Below are 16,710 nucleotides of genomic sequence, written 5' to 3' on the forward strand. Positions count from 1 at the left end.
GTGTTCATGCAGAGAAAGATAGAGAGAGAAAGGGGGGAAACAGAGAGGGAGAGAGAGAGGGAGGGAGAGAGAGAGGAGGAAATAAATGGGTTAATCGAGAGGAAGGAGAACAACAAGGTTAGACAAGACACACAGAAAAAAAAAAACCAAAAGGCTTGAGGACTTCACTCAGCTCAGTTGCTATTGTTACTGGAGCAATGTCGGCTGATTATGAAAGCAAGCAGAGATGTATTAAGTTGTTGAGTTATTTATTAGTTAGAATACTGTTTATATGAAGCTGCAGCAAAGTTTAACATAAAGCAAACTTAGTTACGGAAAAATCTGGACAAGTTTAGCAGAGTGCAATGCAGCGCTAATGTAAGTCTGTCTGTCCAGTTTCTCCATTTTTCAGGGAGTTTTTCCTGAGGTCAGAGGATATTCATTTTTGGTCACATATTGTATTAATTTGTCATTTCAGGCTGGACAATATTTAAAAAAGACTCGAGCCTGCTCGTATTGTATGTTAGGCTTTTTACAACAACATGCTGTTCGGCATGTTTCTTGTTTTGGAATTTCTTTGGCATCTGAATAGCTGCACATGATTAAATGATCATAACAAAAATAAACAGACAAAGAAATCGCACTTTTTGGTAAAAAAAAAAAAAAAAAAGAGGCAAGAATAAAACTGAAGAGGTGTGCCAGACAGCAGCATCATGCAGTATCAGTACAATGATGTGCACAGGCTTCTATCCAGATCAGATGGAGATACGTGGGGTTTTTACTGTACTCAGGTAAGCCTCCATCACATACAGGCAAACAACTCCTGAGACTTTTCTTTTTATCTTAACTTTGACGAAACCCCACCTATCTGAAATGTAAAAGGTTAGTAAAAAAAATGCAACTGTGAGCCAGGCTACGCCCCACACACAGATACACACAGAGGAAGGGATGGATGAAGCACCATTAGGAATCCCGTACTAAGGGAAACAAAAAGAACAAGCAGGTAGTGAGAAGAGCGAGGGATAGGAGTCTTATCCTCATGAGTCATGAGTGTGGCTACAGGCTACCATATTAGCTGCAGTTAACTCATTTAGCAAGTGACTCAAGGGCCCTTCAGGTACTGCTATATTCTGTGCGAGAAGCAGACAGAGTGTTTATTTGCGGGTAAAAAAACACTGAATAAATTTGGTAAAACTGGAATAAAATTATCGCCAAAATAACAATAATCACCATATTTTGTATATTTTAGTATTGCACTTGTGCTGAAACAGTTGGGCTTGTTTTGCTCCTTTGTATGCTTGGGGATTAGACTGGCAGGTGTATCATATTGAGGTGGTAATATATGATAGCTTTCATTGCTCTGATCAAAGCGCGCACTGCCCTTCCACCTGGCAGCAATTATGTGTTTATATTTGCAGGCACTAGATCAAAGTTTTAGGGATGGCACAGTGAATAGTGAAAACACACCCTCACAGCGAAGGCCTTTATGAGCATCACTCAAATAAATCCATGCCAAAAGATGAAAATTAGGCTAAACGGATGTAAACGGTCATTTGAGGATCCCCTCTTTTATGCGTGTGAAGCTACAAAACAACAACACGTTTGGAGGATAGCTGTGCGTCTGTGTGTGCGTGCGTGCTCCGCATACCTATGAGTGCTTTGCTTCTATCTGCATCTGCGTGCTGCGTGTGTGTCTTACCTGTGGGAAAGAAAGCGGGCTGCTGGAGCTGTGCGTTGGCCAGCGCCTGCTGGTAGTGCAAAACACTGGGGTTGAACAGGGAGCTCGCTCCATTGCTCTTCTCAAGTGCTGGTCTCTTTGGTAGGGGCTGGAGGACGCCGTGGGGGAACGCCTAGCCACCGACAACACACACACACACAACAGGAGCACAGCAGATTTGAACTGTATACTCACACAAGTCGACACTAACATTCCTAAATCTGGTATTTGTCTATGCACAGCACAAGAAGGCAAACATGGAAACTTGCTGTAACTATCACAAGGACAATGAGAAACTACACCGTAGCAGGGCAATCGTCAACAACACATTAAAGAAAGTGCGATAGCTGGAGTTATTTTAACATTACATTGTAGTTGTTCAGTTAACAAATGTACAGTACAATCTAGAGTTGCCACTGGTGATCATAAATGATACGTATTTATATCATTAAAGTCTTTTACAGGGTTTCACAAAAAACAAAAGAGCCAAATTAAATTTTGTGAGTGGCTACAGTACAATTAAAGAAGCTACATGCAAAGCAAAAGGTGAAAGGTCAAAGTACCAGGTCTACAGTTGCCTCGAGGGGTCGCTTCATTGCTTTGGCAGTCGACTGAGTCTTTAATTAGCAGGCAGCGAGCACATGATGGCAGTGGGCCAATGGGATTCAAGCGTATTAACATACAGGTAACAGCAAGCAGAGGTGCGTCATGGGGGACAGCATTGCATTGTGGATAGGTGAGAAGGAAAAAAACAAAAACAAAAATAATCTGAATGCAAGTATACCACATACAAAACAATAGGCATGCACATAAACAAAAATTTGTTTTGTTTCGTTTACTTTAAAGAAACATTGCTACTTTTTGAATTAGTACAAAAGCCAAAAAAAAAGCATCTACAATTAAACTTTGGTTAAAAAAATAAGCAAGATTCTACAATGTACTCCAAAGCTACCGGGAAAGCATTTAGTAACTACTTCTGAACAGCAAGAACAGAAAAGTAGTATGCTAAACACGACTGGCTCAGACTAGGAATATTGATCTGACACTTGATGTGAGATCTGCGCTGAAGTTCTCGGCAGTGTTCAAAGTAAGACACTACAGACCTACGCACATAACCATTAAGGCGCTCCTGGAGAAAGCTAACCTATTTGATGGCGTGAGGTGGTTCGAGGCTGACAAACGTTAAAATGTACACAGCAGACTCGGATGTGAGTGAGGTAAAAAAAGACACAGCCCTCACAACCAGCAGCAAGAACTGGATACCTTTGTGAAGGCAAATTTAAAAAAACAAAACAAAAAACTACAAATTAGTACAGTTACTAGCAAAGGCTAACAAAAATAGTTTAACAATCACATCCTTCTCTGTAGCGTCAATTCAACTACAGACACATCCGTTGTGAGGGTGTGTGGCGTTGTTAGGTGTGATCAATGAACTCGGGAAGGTGAGGCAACGTTACAGTTTAATAACATAATGTGGAGCTCTGTTTATTAAAATTCCTCTAATCTAACAAAGTAAAAATAAGTCATTTTATATAAATTGTTTTTGTGCTAACTTATTAAAAAACATCCTGATATTTGATGTCACTGCTGAGAGGGGAAAAAAAAGAAAAAAGATGACACGGGTGTGATGAACACAGCACTTAAGGGTCCATGCACAAGCCTATGCTTCATGTATGTGGGTTTTTTAATAGTATGCATATATGTCCAATTAAACAGCAACAATGCATTGCTGATGCACCACAGAGTTAAACATTGCGGTTAGTTAAAATGAAAGATGCTCTATTAAAGTGACATGAAAAGCAAAGATGACTGCATTCGCCTTTGTAATGAGGAAGAAGATCACAGCATGGCAAGCAACACGTAATGTGGCACAGTAAAACAACATAATCTCAGTGAGAGGACCTTTTTACTGTAACTGCATCAGTTAATGTGTAACCTTATCTACTGTGCGCTTTATCCTATTTGCTTTAGATTTTAAAAAGTGAATTATGGATAATGGTATTACCTATTCACAGCAGTGCAGCAAAACAGGTTTTATGGCTCTCTTCAATAAAAGGACTAAAAGAAAATTGGATTAAAGGTGCTGACTAAACAACTCGTTGTCCTAAGGTTAGCCCTCCTCACCTCTAGTGCAGAATCTGACTGCACAAGGTAATTTGGGAATTGGGTCATAAAGTTGATAAACTGGGGAGGAAGACGGGAGGAGTATGAGCAAAGGATTGTGAAGAGGATGCACCGGCAATATAAACTCGTGGTACCTTTAAGAAAACAGCGCAGTCAGGTCAACATCAGGTTACAGCGCCTTCGGGTCTCAAGGCCTTTTTTCTTATTTATGGATGCTTCAATTTGCTGTTGCTTGAATGCAGCTGCTAATATGTGCACACGCTAGCCTGCCTTATCATCCACGCTGTGGATCACTCATGAAGGAAGAAGAAGGAGAGCAAGCAGCAATGGAGCCAGCCAATGAGAGGTGTGTGCGACGCACAAAGCATGCCCATGCCATGGAGAAAAAAAAGTCAGTGAGCACACTGGCGCAGTGCAAGGTGTGCGAGTGCAGTTAGCCACAGGATCATTCAAAAGAAGCCGCTCAGAGGCCGGGGAAAGGCAGGGCACAGCCAAGACATAATGCCAAACTCTTCTCACTGCCTCTCTGGCTGACTTGAATTCTGTTTGCTCCTCACATTGTTGGGGAAGTTTTATTTATTTATATTTGGTCAAAATAAAGGCAGAGGTAGGATGCTGCATCCTCATCCATCCCAAATTCAATTTGTACTGATCTGCAGAGAACCGCACTTATCATTGAGAGCAGTGGGGTTGGATGAGGGGGTGAGCCAGGATATTGTCTTTGTACGAAACAAGGGCATTGGAAAATAAAAGAGGACTGCAGAGAGATAATAACAGATTGTTCTTGCGGAGTTACACTGATTTGTTTAGGTCTCGCTAAACCCTTTTTATTCTATACAAAGGCCACTCTTTGGGATGACTATTGTTGGTGAATTGTGCACTGGAGTCCACTAGAAAAAACCCGGCAGAGGTGGGTAGGTTTTGTGCAGTAATAAAGCAGTGCTCCACATTTTATGTTACTGTAGGTGACACGGTCAGCAACATGTGCTTAGGTTTCGTGTGCGTCAAGATGATTTGGATTAATGTTTTGCCTTCAGAGGGCCTATGTGTTATGTAGTCTAACTAGTACAAACTTTACTCAGAAGGGTCTCTTGATCTGAAACATTATGTGATTTGTATAAAGGCAGGTAGCACCAGGCACAGCAGTTTTATTACCACCTCCCCTCTGCTATAATAAATTTGATTTCACTGTGATATACTGTATATATTATGTTGCGCTTCTTATGTCTATCCATAAAACTTCCAATCATAATTTATTTGATGCACAAATAATAGAAAAAAAGTATAAAAGTTTTCCACAGCCTCAACTCTTAGAAAATTCCAGGTATGCTGTATATAAGAGCTATAAAACAGCCCATCTAAATGTTACAAGCTCTTCCACTATAAACACTAAACAAGCAGAAACCTTGTGAAACTAGTATGTTTGTGTCTTTCCTGCTCTACTGCTGTGAAGCCACGAGACACAGAAGGTGGGCTGTGCTCTCACCATGGCTGCAGCTGTGGCAGCAGCTTGCGCAGCCACAGCTGTCTGGTTGGCCTGGTGTTGGGCGGCCTTAATCTTGGCCTGCAGGTGGGCGGGAGGGTGGAAGTACTTGCACTTCTCGCGAGAGCAGCGACTCTTGATGTAGTCCATGCACACGGTGACCGTGTTGTCGCTGGTATCGATCATGGGGCTGTCGCTCGGGTGGGCGAAACGGCAGTCTGTCTCGCCGCGAGCGCAGTTGCCCCGCTGGAACTCGCGGCAAACCTGGAAGCGGGACAGTCGCACACACACAAGGACACACACGCACACAGACAGACACACATGGACACGTGCACACAGAGGAAACACACACACGTAGAAGACAAAACAGTGAATGCTTTGGCTTTCAGTACATGTCAGGAAACAAAACAAGGCTGCTCTCATTGCATTAGCTAGCAGCGGCTCCTTTTATTTCTTGTCATCTTAAAGCAAGATGACTCAAGCAGACATCAAAATCTTGAGAAGATTATTAGATTTGAAATTTTGACATCTGACTGTTTTAACTATGACAAGCCTGAAACATCAGGGATTTTCCAGTCGAGAAAAGCTTCTGACACACCCAAAAGATGTCAAAGCCAAATCACCATCATTTTTTAAATCAGTATATTAATGCTGGGCATCATTTACTCAAATATTACCCACATTTCTGTTGATCAGATGATCAAAAACAACAGAATGCATGCATTTCTGTTCAATAAGATATTGCTCTTTTGCTCTTTTTACATTGCTCTCACTGATAATGCTTACAAGCATAATCATCCTCCAAGTTTATTACTGCATAATAGAGCAAAAAGACTTTTTTTCACACAACGCCTATATGATAGCAACAATAACAATTACCAACACATAATGAATTATGGCTGCAGTGGTTCATGTGAGTGTAAGGAGTGTGAGAAGCAGCACAGTGGGTTAATAAATAATATATCACATATATGGGAGAATATTACAAGAACACTGTGAGATACTGTATAAACATTTGCCATATAGATTTATTCATAGTGATGCGCTTCTCTCCAAAAAGAAGATAACTGCAATAACACTCTTCTCTCAGCGTCTCCCAAAATAAAACATATATGCATATATATGTGATACACATAATATTAAAAAGGGGAAAAATAAAAAAACATAATTTTGTGTTATTTGTTGTTGTTTTTTTAAATAAGGCTATTAATTAGTTTTGGACACAGTGTGAAAAGGGCTCAACAAAACGTAACAAAACCTAAGTGTGTGTGTGTTCTTGGGCGTAATCACAGGAGGGATCTGCTTTTGACTTGCACCCTGGGACTGAAACACACACACATATGCAGGCACACACAGACATATACACACACACACACGTGTGCACGATGGCTTTGTGGGGGAGTATGTAAGTGTCTCAGAGGGATACTGTTTCATTAGAGGCTGCTTCATTCAGTTGCTAAGTGATAGCACTCTGCAGAAAAACACATACAGGCACACACCTACACATCACCTCTAGGTCTTAGGGAGATTATTGTTTATCTTTATAAATATAGCGGGGTAAAAAAACAAAACAAAAAAAAAACAAACTCCACTGCCTCACAATCACAGAGCTATTCTCATTCAGCGTTGTTTGCCAGGGGGGCAGATGGAGATGGCTGAAGTTGCTGAAAGCGTCCCAGCCGAACTGCGTCTGTCTAGCAAGTAGCAGTTTATCTTGAAAAAATTCCAATTACAAAATCTTCAATAACACCATCTTATTTATTACTTCTATAAGGCATAACAAAATCATACCCCTTAAGTTGTGTTCAAGGACATAGCTGATATAAAGATCTGTGAGGAGAGGAGCCTAATACTGATGTTTACATGAAAAATGATCCCCCCCCTGAAAGACAAAGCCTGGATACGTGCTGGTTATAAAACAGCTACCGCAGTTACAAATCTCACATGCTCTTTTTTTTTCTTTTATAAAAGAAACATGAATTTGAGATTTAATTGTTTTGCTCCCACTTAACTTTATCAGAGCCTGAATTGTTTATTTGGGTTCATTCCAAGGCAACTTCAAAGTGTATTTATTCACGTCATTTATAACTCGCTTATAAAACAGAATGCTAAAAACTTGCTTACCCTTTCAGGTCATTATCTAAGGTAAATTATACTACAAGTAGCCGCATTTTAAAAAGCTAATTCAAAGTGGAGAGTTTATATATGGCTGTATTTTCATTGCTGCAAACTCTTGTGGTAATTAAAGGAAGTAGTTTGCATTTTTTACCACTATAAAGAAAATCTTTGGAGAGAGCAGACATGTTTTTGGAACTACTGCATCACAGAGGGTCCTGTAAAAGCTCCTGAACTATAAAGGATACTCATTTATAATCACAGTAATATGCTACACTAATTACACTTCACAGCCTCAAAGAGTACATTCACTATGATTAAGTGCCATGCAGGAGAATTCTGATTGGGTGGGTCACCTCCAGCTTGTCAGTACGCAGAAGTTTCTGGTTGGAGGAAGAGCCAGCGGTCACGGAGACGGGCGGGCTGCCGGGGACGATAACTGGAGTGCTGGGCAGGATGTCTGTTGGCACCAAACCCATGCTGTGGGACATGGGAGTCAGGTAGGGTGTGTAGCTTAAACCTGCGCTGGACCCCAGCCCCTGGCTGACTGGAAACGTCTGCTGCAGATGGAGAGAAACGACAAGTTTATGACTGCTCTTTCAGTAGCTATTTTTCACATCCTTAATTAAAATGGTAGAGATAGATAAAAAAAAATGCTGAACTGAAAGATGATGGATGTAGGCAGGGACAGTGGGAAGTGGAGGGTGAAAGGCAGTAAGAGGGTATGGAGATGAGAAAGAAAGAGAGAAGCAAGGGGGAAAGAGACACCAAAGGCAAATGAACAGAGGGTGCAGCTGGGGAGAGAATGTGGCAGGTAGACAGAGAGAGAGAGAGAGTGGGAAAGGGATCGGCTTGAGAAAAAAAAGAGAGAGAGGAGTGTGAGAGTAGAAACAAGAGGAGGTTCAGTTTTTTTTTTTGTTTTTTTTTTTAACCGTTATGTATCCCAGGAAGAGTTTGCTGAGCATGCACTTTTTTGGTTACACCTAGCACTAAACTGATGCAGTTAAACAAAGTCACACCTGGCAGCTACCCAGTGCAACCACAGTATAGGGCTGGCTGCTGAGCAACTCCCTGAGGACAGCTGGGGACTTTTTGTACGTTGCACAAGGGCATTACAAAAGCGAAGAAAAAATTTCTGATCTTCCAAGCCTGAGACGTAATCTAAAAACAGTCAAATCTGAGAGTTTAGATAACAATAAAGTACCTTACCAAAGACTGGATAAAGTCAGTGAATCGCATTGCTTGACGCCAAACTTTTTAATGCTAATCACGACAATGGAATTCACTGCTATTTTCTCAGAGAGACAATCAATTCCCACAGTAGCGAGTTCACACTAACCACAGGTTGCATGGTGGTGCCGGGGATCATAAACTGCATTTGTTGAGCCAACATGGCGGCAGCTGTCTTCTGCTGGATCAGGTTATTTCGCCCGTTGATCTCCAGCTGGGTCTTCAGGTGAGCAGGTGGGTGGAGGTATTTGCAGTTCTCTCGTGTGCAGCGACCCTGAGCACAAGTAAACAAATGTGATGGGGGAGAGGAAGGCGAGAGGGCGAGGGAGACAAAACAAGTCGTTAATGGTCCGAAAACTTCAACTCTCTCATCAACAGCATGAACAGAAAAGCAGCCAGTTTTTTGTTGATAAAGCTGAGTGTGACTAGGCTGTGGGCCTGCCTGAGGATGTGGTAGATACGTGGGCACTGACTCCAAAACATCAGGTGCTTGAAGGCAGCATACATATTCATACAGAGTGTGAAACAGAAATTCATGATGGTTTGTGCTTTTGAGTAGAAACAACGCTATGGAAGATGATTACCATTTGATCTACTAGGTTTTTAACTGGAAGGTTAAAAGGTCATGCTTGCAACATGGACACACTGTCTACCAAGTATTCGTTGCAGATTGGGGGGGGGGGGGGGGGGGGGGGGGGGGGGTAGGCTTGCAGAGGCCATGGTGGATAAAGGCAATTACACTGTCAACCCAGAGGCTAACGGCAAACACAATAATCCAATATGGATCCAGGCTGCTGTGCTTACTGCAACGAGAGTGGGTGGAAGAGAGAGGGGAGAGGAGAGGTCAGGGGGGAGCGACAAAGTGAATGGTAGCATGAAAAAGGACTCTGGAGCTATGTGGAAGATGGTACATAAAGGCGAGGAGAGAAGAAGAGAAGATGTGGGCAGAACAGACTGTTCGGAATTAGCAGAGAGGACAAAGGTCAAGGAGACAATAGGAGAGATGACACATCTGGCATGACACGGCAAGTCTTGGTGAATGTGATCGAGAAAAGAGGTAACTGAGCTAAGCTTAGCGCAGTCTCGCACAGGAGGCTCTGCTGCTTTGTCCGAATGCCCCTTTAACTCCATGACACAGATGAGCGTCACCACAGTGGCCTGATTAGCATTATCATACTCATCACTCCTCTGATTTCCTCTTATATGAAAGTATGACAGGTCTGCTTAGCTTCCACGCAGTGATCGGTTATGACTGAGTTTAATTACACAAGCGCTGCTCTCAAACACTACATCCATGCCCAGACAGACAAAATGACAACAAACCACCAGGCAAAGCTACACACAGGATGTGTCTCATGTACTGTGGTGGTCTGGCGTGTGCAATGATGTGTATTATATTTGACAGGGTAGGGGGACTCCAGCTGAGTAGTGCAGTGAATTGTGAAAATGCCAATGACAGACAAAAAAAGGAAACAGCCAGCTTCAAGTTAAGTGGGGAATGTATTAATATTATATCTCCTGATATTATTATCATTATAATGATAGTTGTGATTATTAGTACATGATCTATATATATTATAAATGCGTGACTGAAACCCATGTGCAAATTGTTGCTGCTAAGCAACTTAGGAGGCCTATTATCTGTCTTATGTATACTGTTACAGTAGTAGAGTTGATGTCTGTGTATGTACAAACAATTGTTTTTTCTACTCTTGGATCTGTTTGATATCAAACTGAGTGGAGAACCTTTATAATGGTCATCTCAGGGAGACTATAACTGTGAGCATCGAAGGGTTTCACCCACCTGCTGCTTCAAATTTTACAAGGGGATGCCAGTCAGAAGAAAAGTGAGGGGGAAAGGAGCTAAAATACTTTGTTTCAGACCTGTTTTTTGTGTTGGAATATCTGAGGTTTAAATCACCAAATGTATCTGTATCGGTTTTAAAAATCCTATATGCATGGCAAAATATACATGAATGATTATTAACTATGATTCATACAAAGCTGCTTGATTTAAAGAAGTAAAAATATGGACCTTTTTAGCATCATGTGCTAATAATAATACATTACATACACAAAATAACACACTATTCTAAAACACATAACTGGAACAGATCCCATGGGGTGTAATGCAAATGCACAGATGCATGGTATGGATTCTTTCTAGCACTTCTGCTTTAAAGCTCAAACTGTCGGAGACTTGTTCGAGTTTATACAACTACAATGAGATGATCTTGTACGTTAGGTGGACAGGCAAACAGATGAACGTTTAATCAAACATGCCTCAAAGTATAAGCCTGGCTCTAAGAGCAAATAAATAAATAAATAGTCTCTTCAAGTCTCATCAAAGCAAAAACCAATATAACTATCCTGCTATTCTGTTCTTCGTGGCAGATATTAAAAGGCACTCCCAAACACACTGTTAGTGTTGTTCCAATTACAAGTGATTGGAAGCGCAAGAGAGCAAAGCCACAAAGGATATGAAGTCTGTAAACACTATAGGCTCCTTTGCAATCACTTTTTCACATGAGTAATAAGATACATACAAACAAAGCTGATCCCAGGTTCAAGACTTTCAGAGACCTGGGTGCAGAACTATGAGTCAAAAGAGACTGACCTCTAAAACCTGGTGTCAGAGCTGCAGTGAGCCGGCTCTGGTGTCAGAGCTGGCTCACTGCAGCCACTACCTCCCTCCTCCTTCATGGCTCACACGCACAAAATCACACCTGCCCACACATACGCATACTAAATCTCTCAATCGCAACAAGCATCACCCACACACACACATACACACACCGGCTTAGGGATGCAGGCTAATGGATATACACACTGTTGTACTCAGCTCCATTCAGGCCTGTCCAGATCAGAGGAATAATGTTAGTGCTGGACCAAAAACCTCAGAGGTGTCCAAACTAATTGAAGCCTTATGCACCGCCACCACAGTCAAAAGTGACAAAAGGTGTGTGTGTGTGTCGGTGCTCTATGTGTGTTTTGTGTCTCTGTGTCCACAAGAGAGGATGCGTAGGCAGGTGTAACTGTGCATGTGTGTGTCTGTGCGTGCAGGAGAAAATGTGTGGGCGGGTATAACTCTGTGTGTGTGAGAAAGGGAGCTGGTGCTGAAGCTGAGCTCTGGACAGCATCCCAAACCGAGTCTGCGGGGAAGCGCAGCATCAATATCGCGCCCCGCAGAGATCACAGACACAGACGGACACAAATAAAGAGACACGCAAAAAAACACACACACCACAGACCCTCACCGCACACTATGTCGCTCAGTTCACTCCAGACTGCACTCTGGAGCCATTACCTCACTTTCTGCTCCATATTCGGTTCATCTACAGCCAGTGAATGACATATGCTTTCTGCAAATGCTCGTCATTAGTCCTCACTTAAAGCGATGAGGTAAATGGTGGCGAAGCTCCTTGTTTTGTGATTCTTACTAAATGCAGGCCTTGGAATTGTAGAACTTTATTTAAGAGCATTTTCTTACTGATCTATTCACGATCTCTCACAGCATTGTGCTTGGTCTTTGCATAAATTTGTTTTAATTTATCCCAGTTTTCATCTAGTCTGTAGGTGGAAGAAGAAGCAATAAAAATAAGTAGTTTCAGGGCTGCCATGGCAATAGAAGACCCAGTACTATTAAACACAGTGAAAGGATTCAGTGCTCGAATTTATTATATAAACATCCATTATTTGCAGGAGATTGCGGGATACAGTTCGTGTAAGCTATATCGATCTCCGCCTATATTTACAGTGGTGTTTAAAGCAGAATAATCAATGTTCAGTCATTTCCCCAGCAAGAAATTTTTCTTTGTTAGCAGGATTACTCAAAAATTTATTGACAGATCTGCATGATATTTGTTTTTACCAGCGGTGGAGATCTTAAAAGCACCTTGTATAATTGATCCAGATCTGGATCTATACATTTTTGGAATTATTATTTACTATTTCCAGACAGGACCACAAATAATTGATAAAAGACATTTGGTGCCACAGTTTTTAAAACAAATCATCCTGATATTCGCAGGAAAATATCACAAACTAATTTTTTTCAGATATTTTTCTGGACCCAGAGTTGCAGTTTATGCATTTTCCTTCTTTTTGTTGTTAGTTACAATGTCAAATCTCAAAAGACATTAAAAGTTTATAGTGACACAAAAGTCATACAACTTATGTAGATCAGTGAGAGTGGGACTGAAGTAGTTAAAAACTCAAAGGTTAGCAGATGTTAAAACATGTTTCAGCATAAGTGTGTAAGGTAAGGGTGTGTTGGGGACTAAGGCCCGTAGGCAGTTAGCTGACTTTAATAGAAGTCAAAGTTTACTTAATAAATCCCGGTTGCTAATGTGAAATGGGATCCATGAAGACCAGTTTGAGTAATGGGGCCTCAAGACACCACATCAGACACTTATAATACTGTGCAGTGAGGATCCTTGGACTGTGAAGTTCGAGGCTGCAAGATACTAAAATACCAATTTGGCTGATATTGATAACAATATTTTTACAGTCTTTTAATTTTGTTTTTGTTCTTATTTATTCACCTTTTTGTTTTACAGTAATAAATTAATCTTAAAATAATTTACTGACCTGTTTAAAAGCTCTTTTCAAGCTCTACAGCACACAATTTTTCACAGCTTGAATAAAACTGATTTGACAGCCAACAGGACCGATACTGGGTGATACCTACATGAAGCCAATATATTGATCCCAATTGCACATTGGCTTTTATTCCTATAAAACTTGTCTTGATTATTGTGTATGAGTACGCATGAAAGGCTGCAATCTTTTAGATTGATTACCAAAGCTGGTGTGAACACAGCCTTACCTTTAACGTGTCAAAGTGTCAGAGTTTGTTTTTCTCTTATTGAGTGTCTTTTAAGAGCTTAACCTTCTCTTTGGATAATCATAAGCGGAATATGAATGGGCTATAAATACGTTTAACTGAACCTCAAAACGGCTTGCAAAACATTAGGTTTCAGACAGAAGAAGAAATGAGGTCATTTAAAAGAATTTTAGCTGTGTTCAGACTAGATGTATAAGGTCAGTGAATCTAAGACTATTACAGGCTAAATCTAGACATGGAGACATAATAGTCAATGCTGAAAAGTTCAAAGCAAAGAGAAGGTTAATAAAAACGTACACCCCAAGACATAGAATATTCATTATACTCATCCAGGTGGTAATTTCAGGATATTGGACACAGCAGCAAATAGGGATGAAGATCTAACATATGCTTAATCGCAGACATGATCATAATAATTCTTGCTTAAATAAAATATGGCAAGGAAAATTGCAGTTACGATCTAGTAATGGCTACACATATTAATTTGGGAGTGCGATAATGATGATCATGAATGAAGGGTCCAGGCTGCAGTTTGAAATGCCACACTTGATGATTCAAAGCACATAAGATGAGGTAAGCTTTGTGGAAAGGCGCCGCTGCATCGCACATAAAAACGAAGCGTGTTTATGGCTTATGGTTTAAGCAGTGAGCTGGTTCACCAACGCATCGATGACGGTGCTAAAAAGCGGTGGCTGATGACAGTGCTGTGCCATCATCTGGTTTTAAGCCTTCATCCTTTGAGAGGGTGGCAGACACATGCAAATACACAAACTCCCACACAGAAAGACACACACGCACACACACGCACAGGCCAAGTGCACTATGCCTTCTGTCTAAGCCACCCACTCAGAGCGGAGCAGAAATCCATTCATCGTGGGCATTGCCTCTGAGCAGCTGTCTATGAAAAGGATCTTTGAAAGCACCACGGCACCTCTGTGATTCGTACGCCGGCCGCTGGTGTGTAGCCATAGCTACACTGCAAAATTATACCTTTCTCGAGGATCGCTCACATGGCAATTTCTTATTGCAGGCTGCAGGGTTGCCCTTGTATGGATGAATGCTGTGATCCATGCTTTGGGATACACTAATAACTGCTTTGATTCAGATTGGATAATTATTTGCATCGCAGTGAGAAACAAATGACAATGAAGGCGAGATCAAAGATAAATTAGTGGTTGCTTTCACCTGACATAAAGCCTCAGTTCGAGAGCTGATAAAACAACATATTACTCGCAGTGATGTCCTTCAAATCCCCACAGCCATTGCCAACAAAACAAAACAAAACAGCACTTACTGTTTGCCAAGTTTTCATATACGATTATTGCCCATACAAATGGGCTCCACGTTAGGGCTGTTCCGAGGGGGAAGGGGATAAAGAGACCTAATTTCATAAACAGATTAGGATTACACTCACTTCACCCACTGCGGCTCCTTCAGTTGTTCATGGAAATCAAACAACAATGTTAAAAGCTTTTTTTTCTTTGTAATATATTAACTGCTATTATGTCACATTCACCATATTCTCATTTTACTTAATGAGGATACGTCTGAAGATCTCAGACATTGTCTGCCGTTTGTCTCGAGTGACTAAACAATGTGTGCTTTACTTTAAACATATATCTACAGACTGATATATAATAAAAAACTGTGTTATTTGCAGACCTAAACTGTTGTCTTGTTGTCATTCATGGCACTGAAAAAGAAGGATAACTAATTTTTCTCAGCAATCCGCTGATCACGCTCCCAATCTGTCACGGCCACACAGTTGACAAACCTTTAGCAAAAGGCAAAGTGGGAGAGAAAAACACACGGCAAACATTTACTGCAGCAAACACACTGGTATGAGAACACAAAACACACACATATACACACACACAAACCTTTTTACACAGTGACAAAGTGCTGAGGAGGGTACAACAGTGCTTCTACACAAACATGACAGAGCTATCACACTGCAACACTCACAGATACACAGAGGCAGGGCTAAGCTTACAGAAAACATCCTCTGACCGTGTGATGCACATTTTAAACTGCCAGTGCTGAACTACTTTGTTGTGATTTTTGTCCTTTTGTATATTTTTTTTCCACGGTCAACTTTGGATGTCTGGATGCAGTTCCACAGTGAAAAGACAAATGTTTAGGTACACCACAGCAAAGTCGAATTATCTTCTGAGTCAGCTGTGGCTGCTAAGCACCTGATTCAGAGCCACACTTAAATTAATTTGCTACTATTGTCACTTAAAGCAATAAAACAAATCGAACAAAAGGTAAATTAAAACTATTTTTTTACTATTTTTTTTACACAGGATAATTACTACTACAATTACAAAGCCATAATTACACTACAGCCACTTCTGGAGGTGGCACACATTAGTGAAGTGTAAAATAAATTCACAGGGAACACTGGCTCAAACGGCCCATGTATAACCCTGGCATCTTCATCAGTGGCAGAAACCCCTTCCACAACGCCACCCCGCCTCCTTCATCAGCCCCGGCTGAATGGTCAGAGTGATGACTGTTGTGTGTCTGTGGGTGGCACAGACACAGAGGGCCAGTCTTCCACCCCCTCCACAGAATAGCGCTTCACTTGTGGGCCCCTCCGTTCACCACTGTAACATTTGCATTTTGCCCTCAATGGGCGCTCTATGCTCAGCACTGCTGGAGACAGAGAGGAGCTGCCTATAGGCCGACAGAAGAGCTGAAAATGCCCCTGCAAAGATGTCTGGCAACCCGCCTTTATGCTACACTCCTGTGGTTCCAATCAGCCTTAATGGGTAAACTAGGGCCCTGGTGCTTATTCCAGATTGATACGCTCAAAATGAAGCATTGCTTTTCTTTTGCACATCAACACCTCAAACCGAGAAAAAAAACAACCCAATATTGATCAATTAGGTAGTATTGAATCTTAAGGGTCCTGAGATGTGAGTGTGCATGCATTTCTCCATTAATCCTCCCCAGTTTTCGCCAGCAGCACAGAGAAGCTGGGTATATATCTAAGCCCTCGTGATGTCTTTCTGATGTGAGAGTAGCTCTCAGTGACATGATCAATGACAGTGTGATTGGCAATATTGGCAAACTGCAATCCTGAAGAAACAATGAGGGAGGAAAATCATGGAAAAAAGAGCTTAAACACATGCATGGTCAGCACAAACCAGGCACTGGCTACATGATGGCTGAACACTTTATAAGTGAAAAGTCACAGAGACGGGACTCTAA

At 41.4% G+C, this 16,710-nt stretch overlaps 1 protein-coding gene across 15 annotated transcripts in view; it reads right to left on the reverse strand.

Moving 5' to 3' along the window:
• The window catches only part of mbnl2 (muscleblind-like splicing regulator 2), a 52,974-nt gene that overhangs the window by 9,958 nt on the left and 26,306 nt on the right, over nucleotides 1-16,710 (reverse strand). For 9 of the 15 annotated variants that reach the window (XM_087836717.1, XM_087836716.1, XM_035913960.2 and 6 more), the window contains 5 exons: nucleotides 8,758-8,922; nucleotides 7,775-7,978; nucleotides 5,307-5,567; nucleotides 2,260-2,313; nucleotides 1,679-1,829 (listed from right to left, as the gene is read on the reverse strand). In XM_087836717.1, coding sequence (XP_087692843.1) covers nucleotides 1,679-1,829; nucleotides 2,260-2,313; nucleotides 5,307-5,567; nucleotides 7,775-7,978; nucleotides 8,758-8,922 — 835 coding nt within the window. Of the gene's footprint in view, nucleotides 1-3; nucleotides 957-1,678; nucleotides 1,830-2,259; nucleotides 2,314-5,306; nucleotides 5,568-7,774; nucleotides 7,979-8,757; nucleotides 8,923-16,710 lie in introns of those variants that run through there. The other 6 variants (XM_035913967.2, XM_035913966.2, XM_087836720.1 and 3 more) reach the window with 3 other exon arrangements.

Source organism: Neolamprologus brichardi, chromosome 23 (genome assembly GCF_056152115.1).
Source record: "Neolamprologus brichardi isolate AB-2024 chromosome 23, ASM5615211v1, whole genome shotgun sequence".
NCBI lineage: Eukaryota > Metazoa > Chordata > Actinopteri > Cichliformes > Cichlidae > Neolamprologus > Neolamprologus brichardi.